Source organism: Thecamonas trahens (assembly GCF_000142905.1).
Source record: "Thecamonas trahens ATCC 50062 unplaced genomic scaffold supercont1.59, whole genome shotgun sequence".
Taxonomy (NCBI): domain Eukaryota; order Apusomonadida; family Apusomonadidae; genus Thecamonas; species Thecamonas trahens.
The window spans coordinates 67,923-79,456 of record NW_013657621.1 but is presented as its reverse complement, the minus strand read 5'-3'; the positions used below and the strand labels follow the sequence as shown (position 1 = coordinate 79,456).

At 65.5% G+C, this 11,534-nt stretch overlaps 4 protein-coding genes across 4 annotated transcripts in view; 2 read left to right on the top strand and 2 right to left on the bottom strand.

The window, feature by feature from the left end:
• The window catches only part of AMSG_10381 (uncharacterized protein), a gene marked incomplete at its 5' end in the record, with an annotated part of 2,291 nt that extends 2,256 nt beyond the window's left edge, over positions 1-35 (bottom strand). The window contains one exon of the mRNA XM_013898097.1: positions 23-35. Coding sequence (XP_013753551.1) covers positions 23-35 — 13 coding nt within the window. The remainder of the gene's footprint in view (positions 1-22) is intronic.
• Positions 36-147: 112 nt separating this feature from the next.
• On the top strand, positions 148-3,348 carry AMSG_10380 (uncharacterized protein; the record flags this gene model as incomplete). The annotated part of the gene is made up of 1 exon (XM_013898096.1): positions 148-3,348. One exon carries the CDS (start codon positions 148-150, stop codon positions 3,346-3,348), a length of 3,201 nt encoding a protein of 1,066 aa, XP_013753550.1.
• Positions 3,349-4,613: 1,265 nt separating this feature from the next.
• On the top strand, positions 4,614-7,041 carry AMSG_10378 (DEAD-box ATP-dependent RNA helicase 26; the record flags this gene model as incomplete). The annotated part of the gene is made up of 2 exons (XM_013898095.1): positions 4,614-4,647; positions 5,072-7,041. The coding sequence occupies 2 exons, from the start codon at positions 4,614-4,616 to the stop codon at positions 7,039-7,041; spliced, it is 2,004 nt and encodes a 667-aa protein (XP_013753549.1).
• A 121-nt stretch (positions 7,042-7,162) lies between these two features.
• On the bottom strand, positions 7,163-11,448 carry AMSG_10377 (uncharacterized protein; the record flags this gene model as incomplete). Its single annotated transcript, XM_013898094.1, has 2 exons — positions 7,163-9,421; positions 9,604-11,448. 2 exons carry the CDS (start codon positions 11,446-11,448, stop codon positions 7,181-7,183), a joined length of 4,086 nt encoding a protein of 1,361 aa, XP_013753548.1. The 3' UTR covers positions 7,163-7,180.
• Positions 11,449-11,534: the final 86 nt, after the last annotated feature.

Sequence of the window (11,534 nt, the reverse complement as noted above, 5' to 3'; positions counted from 1 at the left end):
CCCCCCCCCCCTTCCTGCATACTCACGTTTTTCATTCCATGGGCGCGTAGGACCGAGTACGAGGCGCTTCTTTCGGCGGCGCATCTTGTGCTCCGGCCGGTCTGCCCCGGTGGCTCTGCCAGCGCCCCGGGCTCGGCCAAGGACCAGATGCTCGCAACGCTCACTCTCCCGCTCGATGCGTACTCATCGCAGCTGCAGCAAGTGCCTGTGGCGGCGGCATCTAGCTCTGGGCCATGTGGCATGCCTGCGACGCCATTCCGGCTCGCGCCGTTGTTCGAGGCCGTTGGCGGCCTTCCCGGCATCGAGTCTGAGAACGACGAGGAGGCAAGTGAGACAACGACTGCACGGTCAACATCGTCTGCGTTGACGGCGGTGGCGGCGGTGGACGACATCGACCGGGCATCACTGCCGACTCTCATTTTGGCGGCGGCCGACGCGCGGCTGACGTCGCGGTGGCGAGCAGAGCTTGTGGCGGCGATCCGGGCGGCGCGGGCTGTCGATGGTGATCTCTCGTTTGAGCTGGACGCCGATGGAAACGCCGCGCAGGTGGCGTACGAGACGCGTGCGGAAGCAGCCCCTGCTCGCGGGAACGAGAGACGAGCAGGGCCAGAGGAGCAGTCGAGCGGCCCGTCGACGCCGCGCGATGTGCGGACGCTGGGCACGCTGATGAGTAGCGGGGCGGACGTGGACGGTCTTGGCGCCGAGACGCAGCCGTCGGATCTTGCAGCGACCAAGGCGCTGCCTGTGCACGTGGCGACGTCACGGCTCGTTCTGAACGCGCCGGGGTGGCAGACGATCGAGCCTGTGGGCTCGTGGTATACCGGGCCCGAGTACAACACGGTTGAAGAGAATCCCAAGCTTCTCCTTGCCTGGTACCGGCTGCTGTTCCTCGGAGCGCCGCACGCAAACTTTGTGGCCGACCTCGACTCAGTGTACGTCGTTTCTGTGATGCGAACAGCCGAGGGCAGGAGCAAGCACGGGACGATCCGCGCCATTGTGTGGTGCGAGACGACTGTGCGACGGGTGGCGTTTGCGGCGCGCAAGGCGTTCCGGTCGTTCAAGACGGACTTGCGCGCGGCACTGGCGGTCGTCGATCCCAACAGCCTGTACCGGGTCCGGTCGTTTTTCCGGTGCGTGGTGGGCCCCAACTTTGTGCAGACTCTCCTCGTGCTCGAGGACGAGAGTTTCCTGCGTGCTCTGCCGATTGGGGTGGTGTATGCGCACGACGGGCAGGTGACGCGGTCTGAGCTCCTGGGCAACAACGCGACGTATCCGGCTTCTGCGGATGCGCCGCTGTGCGAGTTTATCGCGCGGCTCGGGACGTGCGTGCCGCTCTTGGGGTGGGATGGCTACCCCGGCTCGCTGGACACGGAGAACGGGACGTCGGGCGAGCACTCGATGTTTACCCAGCTTGCAGGCAAGGATGTCATGTTCCACGTGGCGCCGCTTATTCCCAACGAGGTTGACGACGACGAGTGCTCGTTTGTGCGGTCGACGCGGCGCAAGGCGCTGGTCTCGCACACGCCGGCGATCATTGTATTCCACTCGGGCGTCCGTGAGAGCGCGCTGTTCTCGCCGTCGTCGCTCGGCTCGCAGCATGTCCACGTCACGGTTGTCGTCTCGCCGCATCCTGACGACTCGGACGCGTACGTGATGCAGTACGCGCATGCGGCGTCGATCGCTCCGTTTGGCCCGCACTTTTCCTCACTCAAGGTGCCTGCGACGCAGACGGCGGTCCACTCGATGCTGACCAACGTGATCAACGGGCTGGCATCGGCCCGGGCGTCGGCACCAGGGCTCGCAGGCCCTGCAGCAGCGTTCCGCAAAGACCTCCTCGACTCGGCCATGGCGGCAGTCGACGGGAGCGAACCCGGGTACGGGGTCGGGCCGCCGTCGGGTGAAGCGGCATGCACAAGCGGAACGAACTTGCCGCCGCTTCTGGGATCTGCACTCCGCGGGCCGCGGCGGTCGTCAGTGATGCCGCTGGCCGCGGCGTCAGACGCACTGACGGTCTTTTCGGCGGTGAACGCGCTTCCGCCCGGCCCGTCGGCAGTGACCGCCTTTGCGCCGTGGCGCAACGCGGCTGTCTACTCTGACGCCGACGGAATCCACCTGCTCTCGCCGGACGACACTGCAAAGACAACGCTGTTTGGCAAGCAGGCCGATGCCATCTACGTGGTACACAATCTCGGGCTCGCGGTGGCGCGGCTGTGCAAGCGCAAGCATGGCGTTGTCGTCCTCCACCTCACCGCGCTCGGCAAGGCCATTGTCCACCGGCTGCCCGAGACGAAGCGGTGCGAGTGGCTTGCGGTTTGCCAGACGAGCCACAAGGTTGTGGTCTCGGTCAAGGCCTCGCTCCATGTCTTTGACTGGGTCGCCCCTGCTGGCGCCTACGTCCTCGACACGCGGATTAACCTCGAGACGGCGCCGTCGTTTGTCACGTTCCTCTCCACAGGACGGCTCGGGCTCGCGGTTGCCGGCACCTACCTCATCATGCATGCTCGGACCGGCAAGTTTGTGACGCTCAACAAGAAAGGGCACAAGCTGCCGATCACACCGGCGTCTACGGCGGCGGCGGCCATCGAGATCTCGATCGACACACCGTCGTCGCATATCTTCTTAGCCTCGGGCGTCTCGTCGATCCTTGTCGACGCCGACACCGGCGAGCTCCCGCAGCGGGCGGCACCCTTATGCTGGTGCTACGCGCCGACATCGTTTGTCGCCATCGACTACTACATCTTGGCTCTCTCCGACTACGGCATTGAGGTCCGGTCGGCGCGCAACGGAGCGCTGGTCCAAATGATCACCCTCCCACAGCCGCTTGCCCTCCTCTCACCGCCGCAACTTGCATGCGAGACTGGCGTGTATGTCTCGGCCGGCAGCGGGACTGCCGCGCGCGTCTACCACATTTCAGCCTCACCGCAACCGACAGCGCCCGAACAGACCGTGCGGTCGCCATTCTGCTCGCGGCCAGCATCGCTTGCAGGCTCGTCCTCGTACTCGGCACTCACCTCGGAATCGTCACTCTCGTCCACAACCGGACTCGGCTCCATCCCACCATCGCTCAGACTTCCCACCGTCCGGGCGTGCATCAACTCGGCAGCGGCTCGTGCCGACGCCTCCCGCCGCGACTCTGAGCGTGCATACATGGACAATGCCGGCTACCCACTCGTCGACTCTGCTGTCCACGAGTCGACCTCGACGGCAGCGTCGACCTCGACCTCGGCATCGACTTCGGTGTCAGCCTCGGGCGTCACCTCGTCGTCGTCGCTCATCACTGGCTGCCCCATCATCCCCAACTCGGACTTGATGCACGCGATACATCTTGTTCCGGAGGAGGATGTGTGAGTGACCCGTGCTGCCTCGGTCTCCTCGTCCCCTCGTTGCACACCCTCGTTGCACACCCTCGTTGCACACCCTCGGCACACATATGCACATCATCAATTGCACCTTACTTATATCTCCGGGGACAATGGCAAGACTACAACAAGGGATCAAGACTACAACAAGGGATCAAGGGATACTTATGCAATAAATCCATTGGATATGACGCTGCTACAGCTGTTGTCGTCGTCATCGTCGACTAGGCAAGGGCGGCGGCGAGCCAGAAGCCGAGGATGGCGGCGGCGGCGGCCAGAATCGGGCGCGGGGCGAGCGAAGCGGCGGCAGAGCGGAAGCGAGTCGGGGTGCACTCTGCGATGGTGGAAAAGTGGAGGGTAGCACCCGAGCCAGTCGTGCCCGATGAGGCATGGCAGGCCGGGCTCTCGTCCGAGAGCGAGGCGCAGCCATCGGGGCAACCGTGGATGCACTTTGCGGTCCTGAGCTTGCCAGCGGAGCACTGAGTGACGGCCGGGGCGCCGAAAGCGTCCGAGTAGAAGCACGAGATGTCGGCAAAGTGGGTGGCCTTGCCGGTGCAGGTGCGGCCGCTAAAGTGGGCGAGGACCGGCTTGGAGTCCCACGCCGATGGGATGCCGACATCGGTGTAGCACAGCAGCGGCTTGAGGTAGTGCTCGGATGAGCCGGACTTGGGCGGGCGGCCAAAGACGCGGCTGGTGCCAGCACAGGTGTTGAAGCCGACGGCGCCGGTCGATGCGGCGGCGCAGTTGCTCGAACATGCCGAGTCGTCGCAGACGGTAAAAAGCACATTGTCCTGGCCTGTCGTGCACGACGCGCTCACCTTGTAGTATGCATCGATCGTCGACGAGTAGTAGCACGTCGACGTGTCCAACAACAGCGTCGTCCCCTGGCCTGCGCAAGTCGACGACCGGTCGTCCCAATCCGTCACCTCGATCCAAGTCGCCGCGTTGCCCGCCACCACCACCACCAGCACGGCGGCCATGAGAAGGTGCGCCACAATGATCCTGCTCCAGTTGAGGCGATAGCCCGACGATGGTGGGCGTCCACCCCCATCGACACCAACTCTCGTGAGTTGTCACCCATCCCCCCCCCCCTCTGCCCACCGCGAACATACGTCATCGTCGGTCATCAATTCGAGGACATTGGAACAAATGGACGTTTCAGGCACAACAACGTTCCCGCCACTCGCGGCCGCCAGCCGACCAGCTGGCCAGCACGGACAGGCGCATCTAGGCAACACTTCTCGTCCATCAATCATGGACTCCAACACTCCCAACTCCCAACCGACTAGTACGCCCCCCTGGAGCCCATCCGCCGCCCTCCGCCCTTCCCTCCTTCTCCCTCCCCGCCACCCTCCCGCCCACCACAACATGCTCAAAGTCGGGGATGGCCGGCCATCCCAGGCCACCCAGCCTCCCCGCGCCCGCCTGCCCGCCCTCCCCACCGCCCCCCTCCTCCTCCTCCTCGCCCCTTTCCTTGTTCCCTCGCTCCTCCTTGCTCTCCTCCTCCGTCCCTCCCTCCCCTCCCCCCCCCCCCCCCCCCTGCTAATGGTCGCGCCAAGCAGTGCGGCCGAGCCGAGGGAGCGGGCGGGCGGGCGGGAGAGAGCTAATGTCAGATATTTGAGACGGCCACCGAGTGAGCGCCTGGGCAGAGTGAAGGTACAGCCACGCGCAAAAATATTGTTGGACTCACCCCCCACCCGCGCACGCCACAGACCCGCGCAAGCGCAACCGCCGCCGCGGCCGCGGTGGGCGCAACAAGGGCTGCTTCCACTGTGGACAGGAGGGCCACATCAAGCGCGATTGCCCGAACGCAGACCAGCCGCCGGCACCGCGCGGCGGAGCCAACGGCAGCAACGGCTCCGGGCGGGCACCACCGGCGTCGTCTGCCACGCGGTGGACTAACAACGGCGGAGCGGCAGGCAACAGGGGTAGCGGCAACGGCGGACGCGGGCAGATGTCGCCGGCATCGTCAACGTCGTCGACCAACTCGACGTCGCGGCCGGCCAAGAAGGCCAAGACGACCAGCGGCGCTTCGGTACCGGCAGGCATGTCTGCTACGACTGCGGAGCACCTGACCAACGCCACGTTTTCGTCGCTGGCCATCGACGCCGGCATGATTGACGCTATTGTGTCGGGCATGGGCTACACCCACCTGACAGACGTGCAGGACGCGTCGCTGCCGTTTATTCTCGCTGGACGGGACGTGCTGGTGCGTGCGCGGACAGGAACGGGCAAGACACTCGCTTTCCTCATCCCGACCATCCAGAACATCCTTGTCTCGGGCTCGGCTGGCGCCGACATCTCGGCGCTCATTCTCTCGCCGACGCGCGAGCTCGCCCAGCAGATTGAGAAGGAGGCATCGCGGCTGACGGTCAACTACAGCGGCATTGCCACGCTCTGCGTCTTTGGAGGCGTCAAGATGGGCGCCGAGACGCGCAAGCTCACCTCGCCGGGCGCGGTCTCGATCCTTGTGGCGACGCCCGGGCGGCTGCTGGACCACCTGCGCAACACGCGTGGCCTCGCGGAGCGCATCTCGGCCTCGCTCCAGGTCCTCGTCTTTGACGAGGCCGACCGCCTCCTCGAGATGGGCTTCCGCCCGGACATTGAGCGCATTCTCGCATTCCTCCCGGCCATCGAGTCGCGGCAGACGCTCCTGTTTTCGGCGACGGTGCCCAAGTCACTCCACGCCATCTGCCACGTTGCCATGCGCCGTGACCACGAGTTTGTTGACACCATCGGTGAGGACGCAGTCTCCACCTGCCAGAAGGTCCGTCAGCAGTACGTCGTCCGCGAGTTTGGCGACATCCTCCACGCCACTTACCTCGCCATCCAGCAGGCCATTGCCGAGAACGACCAGTTCAAGATCATCGTCTTCTGCACCACGGCCCGGACCACCGGCTACCTTGCCGCCCTGTTCCGCAAGCTCGACGTGCCGACGCTCGAGATCCACTCGCGCAAGTCGCAGTCGTACCGCACAAAGGTGACCAAGAAGTTCCGCGACAACGCTGGCTTTGTCCTCTTCTCCTCGGACGTCTCGGCCCGCGGTCTCGACTTTCCGGGCATCACCCACGTTGTCCAGATCGGCTTCACCTCGCGCGAGCAGTACATTCACCGGCTTGGCCGGACTTCGCGCGCCGGCCGCACCGGCAAGGGCGTCCTCATCCTGGCTGACTTTGAGACGTTCATTCTCCGTGAGCTCGCCGACCTCCCGCTCACCGACGCGGACAAGGACGCCGACGGCGTTGACGTCCCGCCGTCGCCCATGGCCGGTCTCCCTGCCACGGCCCGCCTCGATGCCGTCCTCGCCACCGTCCCCACTGACAACGAGCTCAACCTCGCCGCCTGCCAGTCGTACCAGTCGTGGCTCGGCTTTTACAAGGGTGCCCTCAAGAAGCTCCGCTGGCGCGCCGAGGATGTCGTTCAGGCTGCCAACCGCTGGGCCGCCATCCAGGGCCTTACCTACATCCCGCCGCTCAAGAAGTCCACCGTTGGCAAGATGGGCCTCAAGAATGTGCCCGGCCTCGTGTACGAGGCCAAGGGTTCCAACGGCTCATCCTGGGGCCTCGGCGGCGGTAACGGCGGCGGCCGCAACGGCGGTGGCCGCAACGGCGGTGGCCGCAACGGCGGTGGCCGCAACGGTGGTGGCCGCAACGGTGGCGGTGGCGGCGGCCGTCGCCGCTAAGGCTCACCTACCTCTCCCACTCCCACTCCCGCCCACCACACATCCAATTGCCGGTGCTCTCCAACGCCACAACCGCATGAGTAAACCCGTATTATTTGTTGGCGATACAGCAGCCCGTATTCTTTCTTGTGGTGGTTCCTCACGCAAACCGCACCGTGGTCTTGCGCGCCGGCCGCGCCGGCTCGGCAACATCATGTTGCGCCGGCCGTGCCGGCCGCATCGGTCGGGCCGGCGCCTCACGCGAGATCATCAGCTCGCGCGTCGGCCGCACCGGTCGCACAGGCGCATCCATGCTTGTGAGCTCGACACCGTCCAAGCCACCGACACCGGCAAAGTCGTCAGTCTCCTTGCGGAGCTGCAGGCCGAACGCGCCGGTCGAGGCCGACGAGCCGAGCCTCGACCGAGCCTCCTCGACCGAACCCACAATCGAGAGCCCGTGGAGATCCGCCAGGAGCGTGTGGAGCTGCGCCGCGAGCTCTTCGTTGTCAAAGTCATCAACCTCGCGAAGAAAAGTGTGCCAAACGACCAGCTCGCGCATGTTGAGCCGCGACTTGGCGGCCGGGCCGAGCTTGCCACTCGTGCCGCCGCCGTGGTCGCTTGTCTCGGCCTGCGCCTTGACCCGGAAAATGGCAATAGCTTCGTAGACGGCAACCAGGAGACCAGCCGCGGCGACTGCAAGGACGCAGCAGACGCCCGCAACTTCAAAGAACTGGACGGTTGCGGCTGACGGTCGGTCGACAGCGAGAAAGACGAGACACAGTAGGACAAGACTCGTGAGCGCCAGCCCATATCCGAGCTCGAGCGAGTTGTGTAGCGGCTCAAAGTGCGGCCGCCACCGGATGATGGTCATCATCCATCCCTGAGTGATGATGAGCGCGAGCGCAGCAACCCAGACTGGCGATGACGAGAAGAAGAGCGTGGCGGCAACCATGCCGGCGCTCCGCGCCAGCATGATAGGGGCAAAGAAAAACGTCGGCCGCCGGAACGGCTGATAAACACACCCATACCGCGCAATGACGCCGAGCTGCGTCAGTCGGCCTGACGACTGCCTCAGTCGGAACACGATGTAGCCCGGCAGACCAAGCCCATAGATCGTGGCCGAAGCCAAGAAGGCTGGAAAGAGGGCCCACCACTCGCTCGAGTAGCACGCCAGGCTCGGATCAGCGTCAACAAAGTAGCCGCGCCCCGCCGGGAGCGCAGAGCAGTCGAGAAACGCGAGGCTGCTGCGGACTAGCGGAATGTACAGCAGCGGGCCGAGGGTGAGGACAACTCGCTCGAGCAGCGCCGGCAGGAGGGCACGCAGTGATGCCCCGGCCGAGGGCGCGTACTTGGCCTTGAGAATCGGAAACGAGGCAGCCGTGAGCGCAATGACAAAGCACATGCCGCACGCCACCACCAAGATGACAACGGGGAACGAGGCGACCAGGATGTAGCGTGCCACAAACGACGGAATGGTACACTCGATGGCAAAGAGCGCAGGATCGAGGTTGGTGGCGTGGGCAGCAAGAAGAACGCCCTGCAGTGAGTCGGGGAGGCCAAACCGGACGGTGGCCAGCATGCCCACGCACTGGATGGTGACAACCGTCAACCGCAGCGAGGGCGGCGCCCGCAGCCGGCGTACCATATACGACTGCGCCTCTGCGCCGACTCCGGTCTGCCGCGCAAGAGTCAGCTCCCACGGAAACGTGGCGGCGAGGAACGAGAGGAGCGTGTAGCCTGCCGCAAGGCCAACAACAAGCAAGATGACTGCAAAGACCGTCCCGCCCGCACCCGGCGGGCAGGTACGGCACTCTCGCGACGGCGTGACAAAGTAACCGTCGGCGCACCGCGCGCAGGCAAATCCGGTGTAGCCAACCGCGCAACCCGCCCGCCCGCCTAGGCACGCCTCGGGCAGCGGGCACGCCACAAACTGGTAGCCTACGCCCGAGGACTCGGAGACGGATCGGTCAGACGTGGCGTCAAAGTAGCCTGGGGCGGGGTACGGGTATGGGCCGAGCGCGGCGGTGCAGAGACCGCCGCGCGGACATGCTACGCACTTGCTGGCTGTCAAAAAGGCCGAGCCTGGGCAAATACAGTCTGTCATGCTCGCAGCGCCACGCGACGAGACAGCCGTATCCGGGCAGCGGAGGCAGGTTTGGAGGCCACTGGGTGTGAGTGCGCCGTACTCACCGGCCTCGCACGCGACACACGCCTCGTCATCGATCGACGGCACTGTACCAAGCGCGCAGTCGGGGAGCGTCTTGACCTCGGTCGCCGCCGAGAACGGGCCATAGCCGGAACCGGCATGCAGCGCCATGGTCACTACGTACAGCGTGTCCGGCTCCAGGCCGGAGATGGTGACATTAAAGAGGGTGGCGCCCTGGGCGAGCGGGATGAGCGCCTCGAGGACACCGGCGCCTGTCGACCCGTTGACAAACGGTGTCAGCCGCGCAAGCACGTGATCCGGTGGGTGTTGGTAAAGTTAGCCATGTTGAAGCCCAAAGTCGGCGGCAGCGGCTCGATGGGCGGAATGCTTGCCGTGAACGTGAGCGACGTTGCCGTGAGCATCTCTCGCACTAAGACAGGCGACGACAGCGCGCGCGGCGCCGGCTCAATCCACACAGGCACCTCAATGAGCACGTCCGGAAACATGACTCGAACGCGGACGCTGTGCAGCTTACCGCCAGCGAGTGGTGGTATGTTGATTGTCACAGTGGCTTGCTCCCCGAGCGGCAGGTCTGGGTCGAACGCGACAACAACGCTAGTGCCAGCCGGCGCCGAGTCGACGCACGCCGCGACCGGCATGTCAGGCAGCGTGACTCCAATCGGGAGGGCGATGCTCGCGGCGAGGCCGAGGGGCAGTGTGCGCGTCTCCAGTGACGGGAGACTCGGCTGCGGGTTAGAGACCAAAAGGGTACCCGCCATCGGCCACCGATCATGGATTTCCTCGTTGCCGAGCTCGGGCACCGAGCCGCGGGCAAACCAGGCAAACTCGAGCGGGGCAAGCGAGAGCGGGACAGCGACACCCTCGTTGATGATGTTGGCCGCGATAAAAGTCGGCTCGTCGCGGAAGAGCGAGGGGGCCACGTGTGACGATGAAGCATTGATAGTCGCAAGAATGACACCGTTGGGATCGAGGAAGGACACCAGCGAGGCCGTGACCATACCGTCGACCACCGCTGGGCCCGCTGCCGCCATCTCGGCCGGCGTAAGAAAAGCGTAGCTGGTGAGCTGGAAGCGAGAGACGGCGGTGGCGATCTCGAGCTCGCTTTTCGGCGAACAAGCCGTGAGCGAAAAGTTGGCTCCAGGGTTGGCCGAGCACGTGAGCACGGTGGCGGCCCAGAGACGGTCCTCGTCACCAAAAGCAACGAGAACGGTGTCGCGGGCGTGTGAGGTCCACACCAACTCGATGCCGAGCGAGGGACCGATCGTCGATGGCGAGAGTGCAGCCAATGAGGACGAGAAGGTGGCCTCGCCGCGCGGTGGCCCCGTCGACGGCGTCATGGCGCCTGACGGCGAGTACACAGAGTGCCACTGGATTTGCTCGTTTGGCGGTGCCTTGTACGCCAACAGCACAGCAACGTTGGGCGAAGCTGGAAGAGCCCGCAGTGTGTGGACTTCAGAGCCCACGAGTGGGTCAGTGATATTGAACAGGCCGCCGTCGACCGCGACGGTCGACGTGAGGCCAGTGCCGGAGACGCGGACGGCGCGGCCGATGAGCTGGCGGATGACCAGCTCGTCGTGCTCAATCGCGGCCGAGATGAAGCACATCGCGCGATCATGGTCGAGTGAGGCGCACGCAACCCGTGACTCGGGTGTGGTGATGATGAACTTGCCGAGACCCGTCATGCGGTTTGGCGCCAGCCAGGTCGGCGCTGAAAGCGCCATGCTGCATCCCACGATAGGTGTGGGTGCACCTCCGGGAAGCGGCCAGAGCGCGGCCGAGTTTGCGCCGCAGTCGACGGTCAGGATGCGAGCCGAGGCGCGGCCGGGATCGTCGTCGTTGCCCTCAGCGCCCGAGATGATGAAGCGGTAGACGGCGGCGGTAGCCGGCGGCGAGGTCGGAGGCACCAGAGGCCACGGATGCAGCTTGTCGGCAGGCAGGCCAGCCGTCCACGGCACAGAAAGCGGCGCGTATGCTGCCGTCTTGAGATAGAGGACAGGGAACGTGCGCGGCGCTGCGGACGGGTGGACCGTCCACGGCGCGCCGCGGTACGGCCGGTGGAGGAGGGCAACCGAGAAGCGGGCAGCGCTCGAGAAGAAGGCAGGGTCGGACTCGACGTCTTGGTGGACGTGCATGATGAGCGTATACAGCGGTGAGAGCGGGAACATGTAGACCCCGTCCATGCCGGGGAAGGGCAGCGCGTACCGCTCCGTGTACGGCGCCACGGCGGGGCAGGGGCCGGCCGTCGTCGTCGACGGAGCCATGCCGACGGCGGCGGCGGGGGCGGGGCCGGTGGCGGCGAGGGCGAGCGCCAGTGCGAGGAGGAGGGGGAGGGAGGGCATGAGATGGG